Source organism: Coregonus lavaretus (genome assembly GCF_964263955.1).
Source record: "Coregonus lavaretus genome assembly, chromosome: 30".
Classification (NCBI taxonomy): domain Eukaryota; kingdom Metazoa; phylum Chordata; class Actinopteri; order Salmoniformes; family Salmonidae; genus Coregonus; species Coregonus lavaretus.
This window is the reverse complement of record NC_140017.1, coordinates 12213919-12235647: the sequence shown is the minus strand read 5'-3', so window position 1 is coordinate 12235647 and position 21729 is coordinate 12213919. Positions and strand designations below refer to the sequence as shown.

The following is a 21729-nucleotide window of genomic DNA, read 5'->3' as shown; positions in this document are numbered from 1 at the left end:
ACAGGGGGCACAGGTACAAATTTGGCCTAGTTTTCACATAACACAGAGACTGATTAATTAACTGCCTTGCATTCTCAATGTATTTACACAAAACATGATCGCTGCCTCCACGCTATCAATCTGAGGCATTTGATTGAAATGTTATCTGTTGTTGTTGGTATTTTGGTGTTTTGGGTTCTGTGGCCCTTGGCAGACACTGACATTGATACAGAGCTGAACTATCTCATGATGAAACAGCCAGGTACAAGTTGTGCCCTGAATGGGTTGAGTAGGCCTGGCCTGCCTGACACAGTTCCACCTTGCTCCATGGAATGCGCTATAATCATTAGCTGGCAGCAGTGTTGTGTTGTTGAGTGAGAGCTGCTGGAGATGGAGTACAGTGTGTTCTGACCTTCCTGTGCCTGGCCTCTGCTAGGAAACAACAACAGCAACCCACCAACTGTCTTCACATGGAGTGACTGAGCAGTCATGGACCAGTCATGGACCAGTCATGGACCAGTCATGGACCAGTCATGGACCAGCTCAATCAATGTATTTTTATATCCACTGTCTCTCTGACTATTCAAGACCAAGATAATGCACTGAAACAATAGGAACACTTTCCCTCCTTTCAAAACAGGTTATAGAAAAGCCTTACAAGACCTAATATGATCCATAGATAAAACATTTGAGGGACAACTGAAAAAACACACTCTTCATTGTGATAGCCAGGTACTAGCGTCTGCCACAGGCTTTCACCTCATGTGAGCGAAGCCTGGGAGCCAAGGATAGCGTAGCCAGGTATACTTTCAGTCATGTCACTCCGCTCCTTCAAATGAGTTTATTCATTGAAGCATTCAATACAATACACATTCTCTAGGAGGAACTCAGATGATTGAAGATGATCAATGAAGCATCAAGGTTCTAATAAAATCATCAATCATTAGACTATAGTGGATAACTGTTTAGGTGGCCAACGAGTTATTCAGTCACTGCTAGATCCATAAACACCATTAGCTCACTAATGTATGTCAGATGACTTCAGCATCAGTCTGAAAATAGACCCCTTGACCAACAATTCTACCTTGATTTGTTTCTCTCTATGGACATGGAATTATGGATAAAAATAGCGAGAGGCTGGGACATAATGCCTCATGATATTACAATCGTTGCATAATAAAAAATAATAAAAATATCCATTCTAAATATATTTTGATACATGACTAGTCTATGTAATATAATTCAATATACAAGCAAATGCCGGCTATGGAGTAAGATTAATTCGAGATTATATAACTGGTCTAATGACCTGCCAGAATACTGATCCTCCATAGAGGCTTAACGGAGGTTAAGGTTACTGCTAGAGTGACTGCAACGCTATATCGCTGTCAATGCTGATGTGTAGAAGAACCCCTAGTGATTTTCCTCCAGGAAACGCAACATCAAGCCTCCTAGATCCTTATTGATTAACAACACATCTACTACTGTAACTAATACGCAAACAAGCATTCGATAGATCATCTTGGTGCGAATATATGCTCTCGTCTTACCTTGGCTTGATTAATGAGAAGTCCTACAAAGGTTGACACCAGCACCGAGCCAGACATGCTCGAGCTTTTCCGCCGCATCTCTTGCTTCAAAAACGGGAAAGCAGAGGCCGGCCGTTCTTCGGGTACGGTCACCGTGTATGACTGTCTTATGCTGGGCATGATGACTCTCTGAGATAGTCGGCTACGGGTGTGTTCTGATGCTCTGCCCGTATCAGGCAGATAGAGCCGATGCACTCTTGATTCACCGGGAGTTGCGCTCGTTCTCCTGATATTATATGTCGCAGAATCTTTGTATGAAAGTGTAGCCTACCTTACGAATATATTAGTATTTTTTGATCGATCTTGTTCGTTTCCTTTTTGCGGTTGTCATGAAAAACCGAGCCATTCACCTACACTCGATTTACAAGCGATACATACCAGACTGGGACTCCTGATATCATGAAAAAACACATAAACAATACATTAATTCAATAGTTTCGTAATGAAAACAGACTGAGCAATGCCTTATTTTCTCCCTTATATATTCCATAAATCGAAGACCTTCAGTATACGCAAATCACAAAAATATCACTCGTGCAATAATCAATCATAGGGCTGATTCAGAAGTAAATGTACACTGCCTCTCCATCGTTTTACAACGCCGAAGACCCGCCTCTTTTCGGCTTAGTACTACTGACGTCAGCCGCTGCCACAAACCTCTCCGACGTCAAACACGGTCAGAGTTGTCCATTCACGTTTCTACGAATTAAGCTTATGCTTATTACTCGAATGGTGCTTCCAAGGACACCGGTGGAACATTCATTCCCGTTGTCCATACATCAAGCAATGAGATACAACACCTTCGCTGTCCAATATGTGTCCTTTCTAAAGGGCTACTCAGTGTGAGACCCATGCATTTCAATGCAGGACTACATTTCATTGGAGTACATTTACATTTTAGTCATTTAGCAGACGCTCTTATCCAGAGTGACTTACAGTTAGTGAGTGCATACATTTTTATTTTATTTTTTTCATACTGGCCCCCCGTGGGAATCGAACCCACAACACTGGCGTTGCAAGCACCATGCTCTACCAACTGAGCTACACGGGGCAGTATATCGTGTTGGGGAGAGTAGGCTACTACTACATGCTCATTATCTGTTAGGCTATTGACCATGGCTGTAATAATCTTGTTGTAATAATACATCTCTTCATAGTTAGCTTCACAGAGGAAGACTGTCATTCTGACACCTGCGACTCAGACACAGCATTAGGTTTTCAGGCCATTTGAAGGTCAAACTGTGATGGCTTCAGCAGTTAAAGTAGGCTTACTCTTCTGTGCGTTGTGGCAGATGGGGAGGAACATCAGGATCAGCCATCAAGCCTTTTGTAAATTCCTAGTAAAGAAGAGCTCCTTCTCTGGAATAGGAGAATAAGGTAGGTCTAACATATCTGAGCTACATTCAGTACCAAAGGTGAGGTTTTACAACATGGTAAAACAGATTGGAGGCTAGAACATGTTTTCCTCATGCAACATCAACAAATATAATTAATTGCCAAACCGATGTCAATTTGCTGTTAATCAATAAAACTAAGTGCTGACTACAGTTTAACCCTCGGTAATACACATTTAGCACCGTTAGCTCTGAACTCTCACCTATGAGAGACAAACATGTTTGCTTGTTTACAGGCTTCAACACTCAATATTGTTGCTCACCGCACTTGCTCAAAGTCTAAAAATACCCTAATTTATTAGGACTCAAAAAGTGAGTGGGAAAATACAGATGGCTTTATGCAGCTCAAATTCCATCAGTCCATTTCAATTTCACCACCTCTCTTAAAACCTAACAAATGACAAAGTACAGCGTACTAATTGTAATTGCAATGATGTTGCCTATTACATTTGAGGAGATCAGAATTACATTTCCCCAAACCAGTCACACATAGAGCAGCGGTCTGCCAAGAAAGGGGATTGGTAAACAGAAGACATTATGAAGCATGAGTGAACATGACTAAACATAGATGAAGGTCTAAACATCATCAGCCATCAACTCAAGTCAGCCTCAGTCAGTCTGATAACGGCTACAGAAATGAGTATAGGCCTAATATGAACAGCAGACTGCTGCCAAGACGCCTGCCTACCTATATAGGCTACCTAGACTATTACCTTGATTCCATATGAAATGATCTACTAAATAGGTCTACTAAAATGTAATAACACTGGCATAGATTATAGACTAATGACCCAAAGCTTTCATGCTGCTACAGCTGCTTCTTTAGCCTTTGGTCTTTAGAAATGTCTTCCTCTGTAATTGTGATGTGCTCCTGATCTAGAAGCAACTTGACAGTAAATTCACATGTCCTACCAAAAGCATTGCTGGCTGTGACGTGACTCATCCTCAACTGAGCTAAATTGTACTAGACTAACTTTATTAAACGCCATGAGCATTGCGTCTATGACGCTTGTATGTTTCTATCATTGTAATGTATGTGTCGTCTACGTCTAAATTCTGTTCATGGTGTCTGGGTCTGTAAGTTGTTATGTCTGATATTTGTCTGAAACATTGTTCCCCCCTACTACTGCTGTCTTGTTTGGACATGGATAAATAAAGGTTCAATATATATATCTTATTTTTTATAAAAAACATCAATAGGCAGCAAGACACATGTGAGTCAAGAGGGGAGGAATATTGCTGTACTTACTGGGTTTCATTGAAGTGATGTGTAGGCTAAATGGGAAAGAGAGAGAGCAATATGTCCCCAGCTCAGTCTTGTGACCTAGCATGTGTACACAACAAACAGCCAAGGAACACATTCCATTACTCACCAGGCTGAGCGTGCGTGTGTGTGTGTATATGAAACAATCCCACCTTCAGGGGAGATGGAAGAAAACACAGATCCTAAAGGATAGCAAACTACAAAATCCGACAAAGAAATTGTATTTTGACTTCTGAGATAAAGACCTGGTTAGCTAGGAAAATCATTACAAATTTGATCAATGAACATCTGCCAACCACATTTCCTAGATAAGGGCACATCAAGGAGAATAATTTGTTTAAGTAAACACACAAATTGGTTAGCACAACCAAAAGGAAAGTAATACCGTAGTTCAATATAAAGCTAGGCTACATTTCAAAGTTTTGAAACTAGGCTAAATGCAACAATCACTCAAGTACAGAACACAACATTAATGAAAAGGACTTTCTGTTTCAGTTGATATTTAGTCTACTAATCATTCTGCGGGCACTGACTGTAACGGAACAGAGGAAAACGTTCTGAATGGTCATCGTTGCACTTAAAATACCAACATCAAAAGACCTGCTGTTCTCAGTGCCAAGTAGAGTACAGATACCGTTTGCCTACACACTGAACTGTTTGAATCCACTCCCCAAGGCTTCAAATTCAACAACCATCAAGATTTTGACGTTGAGCAGTGTGAATGTTAGGCTACTGTTTGACATCATCATGGGCAGCTTGCTGAGTGGTGGACCTATTTCTCACAATCCAGACCTCTAAACTCCTCAGAAATAATACAATGCCTAATGAGTTATAGATAATTGTTTTCCAGAGGGCTTAGTAATAAAGCTCTTACACAGACCAGACTGGCGTTTCATTTTTTTAATCAAAGCATTATGCTACTGAAGCTGACTGAACAAGGTGGCAGACATGCAAAAAAATATCATTGGTTCCACGGGAGTCTAGACATAGGCTAAAGCAACCAAGAGACAAACGGCAGACATATTTCACCCACGTGTGATAGGCTGGCATCACTTATGCGGAGTTGCGGACACATATTGGGACGCCGGGGGTCCCATCAGACAGGAGTTGTACAATGGTTCTGAAAGTGTGTTAATACCTGTTGTAATTAGCTGTCCACTAATTCAGCCAACCAAAACCCCTCCTAGCCCTCTGAGGTAAAGGGGAAACGGTTATAGAACACAGTAGGCCTATGTAACTAAAACCTAGCGCTAACGGTGATCGAGAAGTAGCTTAAAAGCTAGGCTACCTGATCAAAACCTTCGCATGACGTAGGCCTACTTTTTAAACAACTATTTTCATTTAACTGCTTCCATTGCTGCTTCCATTGTAAAACCCCAGGCTTTTCCACCCTAGACTATAGTACAGTGTAAAGACAGAACAGTAGGCAGTGCATGAACGTGCAGCGCTGCACAGCGTTATTATTACTGTGTCCAGGACTGTGCCAGCCAACTCGTGCCGGGTAAAAAGATAGGATGATGGAGTTTACTGCCACAAGGGAGTTTAGAGTTAGACGCCACCACACCAGTGAGTTTGACATGGAACATGAGTTCATGGGGTTTGATTAAAATAAATTAGCTATTTTTCTCAGTGCCACTTCTAATGTCGATGCCATTGTTCGTTGTAACTAGAAGCTGTGTATTGGGGTCGTATTCATTACACTCCAAATGGAAGAACACTAACTGAATTAGGGGGGGAGTACCTGAACTTGACTGATAAGAAACGCTATTTTTCGTTTTTCCATTGCAGAACATTTTGCTACAGTGTGCCTTAATGAATACAACCCATGGCACTGGGTAGTGTGCAACAGCTGGAGCAGGCAGCACTGAGCTTTAGGATTAAACCGTTTGCCTGGCCGTGCCTGGCTGGATTACCTAAAATGGCATGATGTGAGATCAGGATGGCGTCACAAAAGCCTTCGTTTTGACTAACTGGTCATTTCCTTCACAATGTTTTCCCATGGTTCGTCAGTAAGTCAGCTTTGTGATGATGAACACAAATCCCATGTAGGCATGTAGGCCTATGTTGATCCACTCCCAAGGACATAAAGTATAATAGGCATTGAGGCCTATTTTACAATGCAGCTTGCTACGGTCACAGGCAGTGACACCCAATCACATGTTATCCTACCCACTTCTGATGTTCTTAATTAGGGATGTTTTCAGTTGACTAGGCATTATCACAGTCTAATACATTGAGTTTACCTTTGAATCAGTATCTGTGAAGGACCTCGTTGTTACTCTGAGTCTGTACACTGATCTCTCTTTTGACGAACATATAAGACCAGCTTTTTTCCATCTTCGTAACATTGCAAAAATCAGAAACTGTGTCCAAGAATGACACAGAAAAGCTAATCCATGCTTTTGTCACTTCAAGATTAGACTAATGCTATGCTCTACTCTCCGGCTGCCTGGATAAGGCACAAAATAAACTTAAGCTAGTGCAGAATACGGCTGCTAGAATCGTGACTAGAACCCAAAAATGAGATCATACAGTATTATTCCAGTGCTAGCCTCTCTACCGTCTTCCTGTTAAGGCTAGGGCTGATTTCACGGTTTGACTGTTAACCTACAAAGCATTGCATGGACTTGCTTGTACTTATCTCTCTGATTTGATCCTGCTGTACATACCTACATGTATGCTATGGTCAATAAGATTCCTTATTGTTCCTAGAATTTCTAAGCAAACAGCTGGAGGCAGGGCTTTCACCTTTTAGGGCTCCTCTTTTATGGAATGGTCTGCCGATCCATGTGAAAGACGCAGACTCAGTCTCAACCTTTAAGTCTTTACTGAAGACTCATCTCTTCAGTAGGTCCTGTGATTGAGTGTAGTCTGGCCCAGGGGTGCGAAGGTGAATGGCAAGACATTGGAGTGACGAACCACCCTACGCTCCACTGGGATTCTCTGCCTCTGACCTTATTACGGGGCTGAGTCACTAGCTTGCTCGCGCTCTCCCATGCCGTCCCTAGCAGAGCGCATCTCTTCATGCCAGGCTTTTTTAGCTATACTCGACTCTCTTGGGTGGGTTGAGTTACTGACGTAATCTTCCTGTCCGGTTCTGCGCCCCTTCAGGCTCGTGGGGGAGATCTTTGTGGGCTATACTCAGCCTTGTCTCAGGGTAGGAAGTAAATGGTCTGTTGATATCCCTTAAAGGGCGACTGCACTTGGTGATTTGGCCTCGTTTTAGATTTGGTTCATGAAGAAATGCTAGTGGCCATGACTGAATTCAAACGTGAGTTTGTTTCGGGGTGTGGTTCTATGTGGGTGTCTCTTGGGTGTGTTCGCAGGTGGGAAGAGTTAGCCAAATTATTTAGCCAAATTATTTAGCTTCAGCTGGCTGGTGTGCGACCGTGGCAAAGTTGGTTTGACTTTGGATAGCCTATCTCCGGGGCTAATTAGGGACCGCCAATAAATTACACAATATAAATGAGACAATATTTTCAGATTGCACACCTTTTATTTTTTTCATTAAATGCTTTCAATATTTGTATACGAATTTCTACAATTTATCATTGGTTTGAGGTTTTTAAGTCATTGAAATTTGGAGCTATTGGAATTTTAATTTTACATTGTCCCGATGTACATTGTGTGATTTACCAATGGTCCGAATTAGCCCCATAGGCAGCTGCAGTCCGAATTGATGATTACTTGTGTGCTGCCAGCTGTGTGCATGTGGGCAGGATTGAAACAAACCCAACCTTAATTTACGTTGTGATGCAGTCACTACCACAATTCTCACAAAACTCTCAAAATTCCTCCATACAGAATCTTTCTAGATCCTTGATATCCTTCGTCTGCGCATATGGACTGCCCTTTTCTTTTCAAACCACAGGTTTTCAATGGAGTTCAAGTCCGGAGACTGAGATGGCCATTGCAAAATGTTGATTTTGTTGTCAGTTAACCATTTATTTGTGGAATTTGATGTGTGCTTGGGGTTATTGTCTTGCAGGAAGATCCACTTGCGGCCAAGTTTCAGCCTCCTGGCAGAGGCAACCAGGTTTTTGGCTAAAATGTCCTGGTACTGGGTAAACTTCATGATGCTGTTGACCTTAACAAGGGAAAATGGCTTTATACAATACATTTGATGGATAGATTGGTATAATTAGCTAGGTTTCCCTCTAATTGGTGACAGATTTTCATGTGAATATAAAACATTTTCCCACAAGAGATGTTTCCATCAAACTGCGCGCGATGACGTGGCAGCTAGGCCAGTTGTCTTTCGGTGTAAAACACAACATCTTGTTTATCAATCAGATAGAGGTGAATAATCAGATGTCTTTGAGAGCGGGCAGGGAGGGGCAGAAAATCAGTCTTCCTAGAATGATCTACTTGACCTACAAAACCTCTCTTCTTCCATCCTGACCTTCCATCACTCAGCCTGGGAGATAGCTACACTGATAAGGAGCTGCTGGTCCTACTGGTTTCTCTGAGGCATGACCCAACACATTCCTCAAAACATGACTCCATAAAAACTCCTCCTGATCCATTCCAAGAACAAAGGCTTTCTTTGCATCCCTTGGAGTGGATGAGCTGACAGAACATTGTGACTCAGCCCACAGGGATGCCTGACAGTCAGGACGAAGATTCAGCGCAGATATTTATTTATGCTAACCTTAAGTTAACCAGGAAAGACCCTTGCGGTTAGAAACCTCTTTTTCAAGAGCGAGATTGAGTTGATCTTCTAGAGTGGGGTGAACTATAAGCCCCGATCTCCTAAATCAAACCCCCTTACAGCGCAATCACAGTTATCACACACAGTTCGCATACATGCCCACCTAGCCCTTACTTCACCTGCTCTGGGCACCTGCCTACTCTCCTGTCATGGTAAGGGGATTTATTGTTAAACTCCCTGCTCTAAACCGGTCCGGGTGGAACATTATGAGAATTAGGAAGGATAATTAAAATGACTTGATGAGAACATTCGAGCCCAGGGCTCAGGAAATCCTCCCGTGACATTAATAACAAAATCTCAACCTCTTGGTCCAATAAGCAACCCAGTTGCACTGTTCCACGTCCAGGAGATTCATTCCCTCACTGATTGATATCTGTTAATTACCGAGAAGATTCCATACCACCTGTGAGTGTCTTCAGTAATGCAGATATGGTGGCAAACAACTGTTAGCCTCGATGCATCCTTCACTGAAAAGTTTCATTACAGCGCATCAACCGCCTCTTTGCCTGCCTGAGCCTGACGCTAATTGTGATAGATGTTGCGAAAGCAGCTCCATACCAACAACAAAACAGCCTTGTCAAAGAGATCGACTTGGCTGGTTGTGAAACAAATGTCCTCTTCCTTCTCCTTCCCACAGTGGTCAGCAATGAGGGCTAATCCCGTAAGTGGGTTAATTCACACTCTGCTCTCTAAGGAGGAGGAGAGGGGGATAGCCAGGCCAGCCACTCCCTCAGATGTCATTACTCTCCATGCGTCACAGAGGGAACACAAGGAGTCTAGTCAATGGGACACCTGCCTCTGTGACAGTCAGTAAGCAGGTTTCCATTGACCCAGGTTTATACGACAAAAGCAATGTCGTAAAAGAAATAATTGCGACATGTTTAATGGAAACAGCAGATATAGGACACATTGTTATCCATTCCACAGGGGTGTATTTTTATTTTGTCTCATTTTCTTTATTGCGACCAATTTTTAGAATAAATGATGATTTCCCGAATACTTTTGAAGGTACGTGGGTCACGTGATGTAATCACGTAACTATAAGCTCCAATCCATATTTAATTATACATGCCTACTGCTTGCAAAATCGATTATTTCAACAACAATATGTTTCTTTGCAGGACAAGGATTGTCCTGACTTTCAAGGCCTGAATTGCTTCGCCATGCCTTGCTTTTCTGGTTGGCTGGCAAGTTTCACCATCCAATTATTTCAGATCTACAGGGGTGCACGTTTCACCATGGCATGAACCATGGCGATACGTTGGCACATGAGAATTATTAGAATATGGCAAATATTAGTGAATTATTGCATTCTATCCATGCTGGCTTTCGCGGGCTACCTGAGACATGATGGGTGGGATGGCATACAGGCTGTCGCCAAGTTAATAATACGCAATTTGCCTAAATGGGTAATTTTTTCATTACATCCAGCTGTTTTTATCGACACAAGATAGTTAATCTGTTTTCTATGCAAACGTTCTAAATGTCGACAAAAAAATCACTGGACAAGTTAATGGAAACATAGCTAGTGACACACAGCCTGTTTGGCTAGCCTGGTCCCACTGCCTTGTCAACCCCTATGGTCATTGTCACGTCAAACATGCAGGACCCATAGGAGTTGGCAATACAGCACAAACAGATCTGGGACCAGGCTATAGCTACGGCCTCACTGAGGAACTTCCTGATTCATCATCATGGGGAGAAATGGCATTTCTGAAGACCTTATGGGAGCTATGGCAACATCAATGTTTACAATCTTACATACAGGGGCATGGAGATTTTTTAAAGCATGTAGTTGTCTCTGTGAGATTAATAAAAAAAAAAATTAGGAAATAGACCTAATATAGCTAGCTGACATGCTTGCATTTTATACATCAATACGGTATGAATGAATACTGAAACAATTGTCTAAGACCTACTTTATACAGTGTAGTGTGTGACACTGTTCCTATCATATGCACCTATTGTTGCCCTAAGGCAGTGAGTGACTGTGTTCCTCAACACAGGATCTTAGTACTGTACAGTAACAGTGCAGAGCACCTGTACTGACCATGAGCGCCCCCACATGGTGGCAGTCTGCCATGTCAGTGGCCTGAGAGGCTAAATCTGAGATCCCAGAAAAATGTTGAGCAAACAGAAGAACACTGGTCTTACCGGGGAGTCCCTGGTGGAGGAGCTGGATCGTCCATTGCTGCTGCTGTTGCTCCTCTCATATGAGGAGGTGAAGCGGCTACCACCACCGCTCTTCAGGCTGCTGCTGCTCAAGGCCTCCTGTGTGGAGCTGTGTGACAGGCCATAGCTGGAGCTCTGCAGACTGCTGTTGTAGGAGTCGGCCACATCGCTGGCCCTGCTCCGGTAACCCCTCAGGGCGCTGGAGGAGGAGGAGGGGGACGTGGGCTCGGTGAGGCCCAGGGACGACAGGTCCCGCGTCAGATCACTCTGGCTCGACGACCTCCGGCGGCTGAGGGAGATGCTGGAGGCGGCGGGTGACGAGGAGAGGTAGCTGGAGCGGCTGGGCGTGGTGGACGAGGAGTAGCTGCTATAGCTAGAGTAACCGGAGCCCCCGCTCAGGCCCGACGAGCCATAGGTCTTCACTGGGGTGCGGCTCAGGCTCTCGCTGCGCCGGCTGCTGCTAAGGAGGTCAGTGCGGGGGATGGGCCGGCCCCGGTCGAGCTCCAAGGAGGTGCTGTAGTTGCGGGCGCGGTTGGCGGCACTGCTCAGGTAGCTGGAGGAGGAGTAGCCCGAGGAGGAGGCAGCGTTGCTCCTGTAGGAGGGCAGCTTGTCCCGGTCGGAGGTGTAGGAGCTGAGGGAGGAGGGCGTCAGGGAGGAGCCATACGAGCTATAGGCACTGGTATAGGAGGAGCCGGTGTAGCGCTTGGCGGTGGTGGAGACGCGAGACATACTGGATTCTCAGGCACAGGTGACGCGGTGGAAGACCGCATCGACTGCAAGACAAGAGAGAGAACAGAAATCAGTGCGTTTCTATTTTCAGACTGTGAGTGGGAACAACTTGAGTTCCACAAATGAAAACGTATTTAGCAACATTTTAATCTTTATAACCACCAAATTTAATTGTATATTTTATATCAGATCAGCTCCATCTTAGTCTTATGGGTTAGTCTCATCTGATCATGAGAGAGGTAGGATGCCAAAGGTCACTAGGCCATCCTCCAACTCTTAAAATATGAGTGCACTATTTATCAACGGGCTGAATATAGCATGGCTCATTGCTCGAGACTGAGGTTTTACTCGTGTACAGGATACAAGTATTCGACAAGCAACGTCATGTGACCCTCCTTGGAACATATTACACAATATCAGCTGTGTCATCAGTATTCAACCTGAAGTAGAACGCTGAAACACTGCTCACGCAACCAACTGGAAAGTTATGCTGGGTAAGTGATGTAATGTCGTAGCGATGGGTTGCACAGCTCAACGTTGTGGCCGGCTGAACGCGCCCCTGGGAATCCTGTAATGGGAGAGTCTCCCTCAGCGAAGCACTGAATGTTTCTGGTGGCACAGTCTGTTCCTGAGGAGAGACAGGGCTCTTGTTAACAAGGTAGTGCAGCGTCTGAATAAATAAAAGTATCTGGTGTTGCCGATCCGTGTTCGGTTCAGTGGGGGAGGCTCCTGTTTCTTTAATCTGTCTCTTTTCTCTCTCTCTCTCTCTCTCTCTCTCTCTCTCTCTCTCTCTCTCTCTCTCTCTCTCTCTCTCTCTCTCTCCTCTCTCTCTCTCTCTCTCTCTCTCTCTCTCTCTCTCTCTCTCTCTCTCTCTCTCTCTCTCTCTCTCTCTCTCTCTCTCTCTCTCTCTCTCTCTCTCTCTCTCTCTCTCTCTCTCTCTCTCTCTCTCTCTCTCTCTCTCTCTCTCTCTCTCTCTCTCTCTCTCTCTCTCTCTCTCTCTCTCTCTCTCTCTCTCTCTCTCTCTCTCTCTCTCTCTCTCTCTCTCTCTCTCTCTCTCTCTCTCTCTCTCTCTCTCTCTCTCATTCCAGGCCACAGGGGCATCAATAATTCAGCATATGGATCTGGAGTAGGCAGAGCACTGGAGCCAGGCCAAGACATACAGCTCTGTGCAGCTAGCTAGACCCAGCCGGACTACTCAGGCTCTGGAGCACTACTGCTAGGTCAGCTTAGCTAGGCTCTCACCAAAACCCCACAGTGGATTTGTGGGTATAAGAGGCCTCTGCTTATGCACCCTACAGAAGCAGAGGGTGCTTATAAATAAAACAGTACGCCTAGGTCCTAGAGTAGGCGGACATACTGTAGCTTGTTTGTGATTCCCTGTTTTCCCTGGGATGAACGTTTTAAAGTCAACCTCTCTTAATGTGTTGTTTAAATAGGCAAACCTGATCTAACGGATGTCCATGTGGCCAGACCTGGCATGTGGCAACAGGGTACCTAGGGTCAGTATCAACTTTGGCCACATGGGAAATGTCTTCAAATGGCAGTCAAATACAAAGAGAACAGGTGATAACAAACATAGAACACTACCTCCACCACACTACCGAATAACAGTGACAGTGCGTGCCAATTTGCACCGCAAGGCAAACCTGGACATGTCTATTTGAATGTACAAACAGAGAGAGTGCTTGTTCTTGCAACCCCTGACAACTACTTCTACCCATTCCTAATTGCCCCCACTATAAACATACACAACATAATTTAGGCTTCTGCAGGCGTCTCGTCCAATAAATGAGGGCCCTGACTGAGACAAGTTCAGGCTAGCCTGGCGCCGTCACTTAAAAAAATAGGAAAACAACATCCATGGGGAATACAGCCTAAATGGACATTTGTAAGATGACAGTAGCACAGCACAATTGTGTTATTCACTTCTGAAACCAAAACACACAAATCTGCTGGTTGCCATGCATTTCAGCCTCCCCAAAGGCTCTACTAAACTGTGGTTTCCATGACTACATGGCAACAAGCACCATTTGACTGCCACACAATCTCAGTGTCAAAGCAGGTGTTGCACTGATCCCATTGACTTGCTGATTCCCTTGCCCTGCAGATATATAAGGTCCATCTAGCTATAGCCTAAGGCCTAGTAGATGGGACTCTACTTGAGCATATAGAAAGGGTAGATAGTCTTTTCAATCTATAGGCCTAATCCAAGTTTATTGCCGAAGAGGATATATTCCTGTTTCCATCTTTACCCGCAAAATCCAGTGATTCCCAAGCAGGTGTATGCTATATAATTGAATAGGGCCTAAACCCCGAAACCTCACACTGAGCCACTCTTTCCCCCAGTCTGTCCATTCCTACTTCTCCCGCTTATCACAGTGTAATTGCGTTCTTCTGATCTCTCAGCCTAACAGGGGTTATATAATGTGTGATGACACAGGAACGCTCTATGCTACACCCAGCGTGACATTGAATGTTGGATCAGCATGGACTCTCTGTGGAGTGCTGGGAGGGGATGCAGGTGAGAAGTGTTGTGCTAACGTAAACTGTGGGTTCTGTGGCTACTGTAGACCTGCAGAGGGTTTCAAAATGCTCATGCTCTCATAGCTAAGTAGATCACCTGACAATTTGAAAACAGTCACAAGGGCTGCGCCTCAACTGAAACGACTGAAAAAGTCCAGTCGCTGAGTCTGACAGAGAAGCATCAAGACAGGCCTCCATAACAGGACAGCGTGGCACAGTAACTCAAACGAGCTAGCTAGCTAGCTAACTTACCTCAATATAATGTTCCTCACCTACTAACCTATATTATTATCTACCTTTAGCTATGGCACTTCACCGATTGAGATACTGAAAGTCTACAACATGTTTTTTTACCTCCAACAATTCCCAATCCCTGTGTATCTGTGCCGTAACAACAAATAGTCATTTCGACACCTTGTAGAGTCCATTGCAACTCAATATTAGGAAGGTGTTCTTAATGTTTTGTACACTCAGTGTACTGTACAGTGCCTTCGGAAAGTGTTCAGACCCCTTGACTTTTTCCACATTTTGTTACGTTACAGCCTTATTCTAAAATTGATAAAATTGTTTTTTCCTCATCATTCTACACACAATACCCCATAATGACAAAACGAAAACAGGTTTTTATAAAGTTTTGCAAATGTATTAAAAATAAAAAACTGAAATACCTTATTTACATAACTGTTCAGACCCTTTGCTATGAGACTTGGAATTGATCTCAGGTGCATCCTGTTTCCATTGATCATCCTTGAGATGTTTCTACAACTTGATTGGAGTCCAACTGTGGTAAATTCAATTGAATGGACATGATTTGGAAAGGCACACACCTGTCTATATAAGGTCCCAGTGCATGTCAGAGCAAAAACCAAGCCATGAATTGTCCAATCCGAGACAGGATTGTGTCGAGGCAAAGATCTGGGGAAGGGTACCCAAACATTTCTGCAGCATTGAAGGTCCCCAAGAACACAGTGGCCTCCATCATTCTTAAATGGAAGAAGTTTGGAACCACGAAAGACTCTTCCTAGAGCTGGCCACCCGGCCAAACTGAGCAATCGGGTGAGAAGGGCCTTGGTCAGGGAGGTGACCAAGAACCCAATGATCACTCTGACCGAGCTCTAGAGTTCCTCTGTGGAGATGGGAGAACCTTCCAGAAGGACAACCATCTCTGCAGCACTCCACCAATCAAGCCTTTATGGTAGAGTGGCCAGACGGAAGCCACTCCTCAGTAAAAGGCACATGACCACCCACTTGGAGTTTGCCAAAAGGCACCTAAAGACTCTCAGACCATGAGAAACAAGATTATCTGGTCTGATGAAACCAAGATTGAACTCTTTGGCCTGAATGCCAAGCGTCACGTCTGAAGGAAACCTGGCACCATCCCTACAGTGAAGCATGGTGGTGGCAGCATCATGCTGTGGAGATGTTTTTCACCAGCAGGGACTGGGAGACTAGTCAGGATCGAGGCAAAGATTAACGGAGCAAAGTACAGAGAGATCCTTGATGAAAACCTGCTCCAGAGCGCTCAGGACCTCAGACTGGGGTGAAGGTTCACCTTCTAACAGGACAACGACCCTAAGCACACAGCCAAGACAACACAGGAGTGGCTTTGGGACAAGTCTCTGAATGTCCTTGAGTGGCCCAGCCAGAGCCCGGACTTGAACCCGATTGAACATCTCTGGAGAGACCTGAAAATAGCTGTGCAGCAACGCTCCCCTCCAACCTGACAGAGCTTGAGAGGATGGTCCTCTGTAGCTCAATGTGGTCCTCTGTAGCTCAATGTGGTCCTCTGTAGCTCAATTGGTAGAGCATGGCGCTTGTAACGCCAGGGTAGTGGGTTCGATCCCCGGGACCACCCATACGTAAAAATGTATGCACAGATGACTGTAAGTCGCTTTGGATAAAAGCGTCTGCTAAATGGCATATTATTATTATATTATTATATTATAGGATCTGCAGAGAAGAATGGGAGAAACTCCCCAAATACAGGTGTGCCAAGCTTGTAGCATCATACTCAAGAAGACTTGAGGCTGTAATCGCTGCCAAAGGTGCTTCAACAAAGTACTGAGTAAAGGGTCTGAATACTTACAGTACCAGTCAAAAGTTTGGACACACTTTATTTGTAGTATTTTCTACATTATAAAAATAAAGAAAAACCCTTGAATGAGTAGGTGTGTCCAAACCTTTGACTGGTAGTGTATATACATTTTATATTTCATGGGATGGCGTATCACTGCAGAATGCTGTGGTAGACATGCTGGTTAAGTGTGCCTTGAATTCTAAATAAATCACAGACGGTGTCACCAGCAAAGCACCCCCACACCATAAACCCTCCTCCATGCTTTACGGTGGGAAATACACATGCGGAGATCATCCGTTTCACAAAGCCACAGCGGTTGGAACCCAAAATCTCCAATTTGGACTCCAGACCAAAGGACACATTTCCACCGGTCTAATGTCCATTGCTCGTGTTTCTTGGCCCAAGCAAGTCTCTTCTTCTTATTGGTGTCCTTTAGTAGTGGTTTCTTTGCAGCAATTCGATCATGAAGGCCTGATTCACACAGTTTCCTCTGAACAGTTGATGTTGAGATGTGTCTGTTACTTGAACTCTGTGAAGCATTTATTTGGGCTGCAATTTCTGAGGCTGGTAACTCTAATGAACTTATGCTCTGCAGTAGAGGTAACTCTGGGTCTTCCATTCCTGTGGCGGTCCTCATGAGAGCCAGTTTCATCATAGCGCTTGATGGTTTTTGCGACTGCACTTGAAGAAACTTTAAAAGTTATTGAAATATTCCGTATTGACTGACCTTCATGTCTTAAAATAATGATGGACTGTTGTTTCTCTTTGCTTATTTGAGCTGTTCTTGCTATAATACGGACTTGGTCTTTCACCAAATAGGGCTATCTTCTGTATACCCCCCCCCCCCCCTACCTTGTCACAACACAACAGATTGGCTCAAACACATTAAGAAGGAAATAAATTCCACAAATTAACTTTTAAGAAGGCACACCTGTTAATTGAAATGCATTCTAGGTGACTACCTCATGAAGCTGGTTGAGCGAATGCCAAGTGTGTGCAAAGCTGTCATCAAGGCAATGGGTGGCTATTTGAATAATCTCAAATGTAAAATATATTTTGATTTGTTTAAGACTTTTTTGGTTACTTCGTGATTCCATAAGTATTATTTCATAGTTTTGATGTCTTCACTATTATTCTACAATATAAAAAATAGTAAAAATAAAGAAAAACCCTTGAATGAGTAGGTGTGTCCAAACTTTTGACTGGTAGTGTATGTAAATGTGATATTTCATTTTTTTCTATTTTCTTCTTCTGCTAATAACCTGATTTTGCTTTGTGATTATGGGGTATTGTGTGTAAAATTGATGAGGAACAAAACCAATTTAATCCATTTTAGAATAAGGCAACAAACGTAACAAAATGTGGAAATAGTAAAGCGGTCTGAATACTTTCTGAAGGCACTGTGTATGTATATATATATATATATATATATATAAGGTCATCTTACAAAATAAATGCTCATAGGAAAACTGTTAAATCAGCGCACGTAATGTACCTTGTTGGCTGAATCTTAGGGGGAAGCTATATTTACCCTGAAATGTGAGCAGATAAGAGACTGGTGTCTGTGAGGGCCGCACTGACGCCAAAGCCCTAACTGGGCCCAATGGCAACCGCACCAAACTGTCCATGCCAGCCTAGTCTACATCACAAAGCTATGCACTAAAAAAACTAAATTTATTCAATGTACAATTGTAAGGAAACCAGCTGCAATAGGATTGTGAATTTGCTCAACATTTGGGCATATTGCTGAACCAACATACAGTGGGGAAAAAAAGTATTTAGTCAGCCACCAATTGTGCAAGTTCTCCCACTTAAAAAGATGAGAGAGGCCTGTAATTTTCATCATAGGTACACGTCAACTATGACAGACAAAATTAGATTTTTTTTCTCCAGAAAATCACATTGTAGGATTTTTTATGAATTTATTTGCAAATTATGGTGGAAAATAAGTATTTGGTCAATAACAAAAGTTTCTCAATACTTTGTTATATACCCTTTGTTGGCAATGACACAGGTCAAACGTTTTCTGTAAGTCTTCACAAGATTTTCACACACTGTTGCTGGTATTTTGGCCCATTCCTCAATGCAGATCTCCTCTAGAGCAGTGATGTTTTGGGGCTGTCGCTGGGCAACACGGACTTTCAACTCCCTCCAAAGATTTTCTATGGGGTTGAGATCTGGAGACTGGCTAGGCCACTCCAGGATCTTGAAATGCTTCTTACGAAGCCACTCCTTCGTTTCCCGGGCAGTGTGTTTGGGATCATTGTCATGCTGAAAGACCCAGCCACGTTTCATCTTCAATGCCCTTGCTGATGGAAGGAGGTTTTCACTCAAAATCTCACGATACATGGCCCCATTCATTCTTTCCTTTACACGGATCAGTCGTCCTGGTCCCTTTGCAGCCCCAAAGCATGATGTTTCCACCCCCATGCTTCACAGTAGGCATGGTGTTCTTTGGATGCAACTCAGCATTCTTTGTCCTCCAAACACGACGAGTTGAGTTTTTACCAAAAAGTTATATTTTGGTTTCATCTGACCATATGACATTCTCCCAATCCTCTTCTGGATCATCCAAATGCACTCTAGCAAACTTCAGACGGGCCTGGACATGTACTCGCTTAAGCAGGGGGACACGTCTGTCACTGCAGGATTTGAGTCCCTGGCGGCGTAGTGTGTTACTGATGGTAGGCTTTGTTACTTTGGTCCCAGCTCTCTGCAGGTCATTCACTAGGTCCCCCCGTGTGGTTCTGGGATTTTTGCTCACCGTTCTTGTGATCATTTTGACCCCACGGGGTGAGATCTTGCGTGGAGCCCCAGATCGAGGGAGATTATCAGTGGTCTTGTATGTCTTCCATTTCCTAATAATTGGTCCCACAGTTGATTTCTTCAAACCAAGCTGCTTACCTATTGCAGATTCAGTCTTCCCAGCCTGGTGCAGGTCTACAATTTTGTTTCTGGTGTCCTTTGACAGCTCTTTGGTCTTGGCCATAGTGGAGTTTGGAGTGTGACTGTTTAAGGTTGTGGACAGGTGTCTTTTATACTGATAACAAGTTCAAACAGGTGCCATTAATACAGGTAACGAGTGGAGGACAGAGGAGCCTCTTAAAGAAGAAGTTACATGTCTGTGAGAGCCAGAAATCTTGCTTGTTTGTAGGTGACCAAATACTTATTTTCCACCATAATTTGCAAATAAATTCATTAAAAATCCTACAATGTGATTTTCTGGAGAATTAAAATTCTCAATTTGTCTGTCATAGTTGACGTGTACCTATGATGAAAATTACAGGCCTCTCTCATCTTTTTAAGTGGGAGAACTTGCACAATTGGTGGCTGACTAAATACTTTTTTTCCCCACTGTACATTCTGAATTTGAATTGTATGTTCACTCAAGTTTACATTTTAGGTTGAGCAAACATACAATTCAACTTCATAATTTATTCTACCATATTTGCATATTTCCCAGTGTAAAATTAAACTCTTTATGACAATACAATACAAATATCAAAAGGCCTTTCTTTGAGGGCCTACCCACACACTGGTTGAATCAATGCTGTTTCAACTTAAATTGTCAATTTATTGTAATGTGGACAATACATTGGATTTGAAAAAAGTCAACCAGTGTTGTTTATCTCATTTCAACCAGCGCTGTAAACATTGAAATTAGGGTAAAACTTCAACTTAAATACATTGACTTAACCTGATTAACAGGTTATTACATCAATCTAATTTCAGCATAATCATCAGAACTATGTATACGTTCAAATTGCTTTGACAAGTATTTTTCATCCTATATTCAATTGGGTGGTTGAAATTATGTTTAATTTCATATTTGATTTGACCTTTTTTCAATGTTGATAGTAAAATGGTTTGTTTGAATCAACATCATTGTTTCAACGTCATGCTATATCAATCTAAAAAAATAAAAAAATAAAATGTGAAGCCACAGTCCAACTTCTACTGGTATATGAGGGGTAGCATTTCATTGAGAACTAGTCTACCATCCAGATGCCTACCTCTAAGTACCCTGCTTAGCTTTGGGAACAAGCTGTGTTCAGCTGAGCTATCATGTCAACACATTTAGACATTGATCAGCTTCCATACTCATTTACATAGACTACCTAAATAACATGGAATAGTTGAAAGTAACTCCTACAGGACACCCGGAGATTATTATTTTTCCCAACTACAAAAGACTACTCCTTTTTTTTCTCAAAGTAAGAAAAGCTATTTAAGAATTTACTACAGATTTTTTCTAAAAAAAATGCACTCAACAATATACAGGGTTCTAAAATCCATGATATAGTGATACGGGATCATTCCCTGTATCATGCTTAATTACACCAACAGAAAATACACTTAGTGACAGAATATGGAGAATGAACAGAGTGCATCTTCAAGACCAGAAATGTATTAAATATGTAAACTAAAAAATAAAGACCTTTACCATTACAAATGTAGACATAGAGGACAGAGAAAAGCCAACACCCGACATGATTTGGGATGCTTTTAAGGCATACATTAGGGGAACGATAATCTCATACTCTGCAAAAGTAGAATCTGAGTTAGAAATCACTATCTTAGAAAAATACCATAAAAAAATAAAACATCTTTACAAGGTAAAGAAGAAAATAACATTTCTGAACTTAAGCAGGATTATGAGGTTTTACTTTTGAAGAGAGCCAACAACTACAGGTTAAACTCAAATAAAGCATACTATTTAACGGTAAATAAACCTGGTAAACACCTCGCAGCCCTCACAAAACGAATACACAATACAAATGTTTTAATTAGAAAAAACAACACTATTAATCTGATTTTTAAAAGCTTCTATGAAAAGCTATATAAATCAGAATAAAATAACAGCTGAACTGATACTGCAGCCTTCTTATACTCGATAACCATGAAGCAAGTAACAGCAGATAAAAAGAATCACAAAAAAATTGAAAATCACCCAAAAATAAATATGGTAAAAGTGTATTATCAATATCATACATTTGGTATCCTATTTAAAGGGCTAATGGTTACTACTTCTAAACTTCCAATCAACCATGGATGAATGACAGTACCTAGCTACACGTTGAAATTATGGTGTCCTTTGTTGGGCAAATCAGAATGTATTTATTATTATAAAATTTTTTAGGGGGTTGATCAGCTTTAATATTGCAGATATATTGTAGCTTCCATCAATGTAATTGTCTGCATCATTTCCAATCCCCCATATATATATACATTTACATTTAGCAGAGCAATTAGGGTTAAATGCCTTGCTTAAGGGCACATCGACAGATTTT

At 42.6% G+C, this 21729-nt stretch overlaps 1 protein-coding gene across 3 annotated transcripts in view; it reads right to left on the bottom strand.

The window, feature by feature from the left end:
• Positions 1-21729, bottom strand: part of LOC311105459 (ubiquitin carboxyl-terminal hydrolase 2-like) — a 40722-nt gene that overhangs the window by 8601 nt on the left and 10392 nt on the right. Inside the window, exon 3 of one of the 3 annotated variants that reach the window (XM_084147618.1) lies at positions 11092-11882. In XM_084147618.1, the coding sequence (XP_084003744.1) occupies positions 11092-11838 (747 nt within the window). In that variant the 5' untranslated portion in view covers positions 11839-11882. Of the gene's footprint in view, positions 1-1529; positions 2159-11091; positions 11883-21729 lie in introns of those variants that run through there. The other 2 variants (XM_084147617.1, XM_084147616.1) reach the window with 2 other exon arrangements.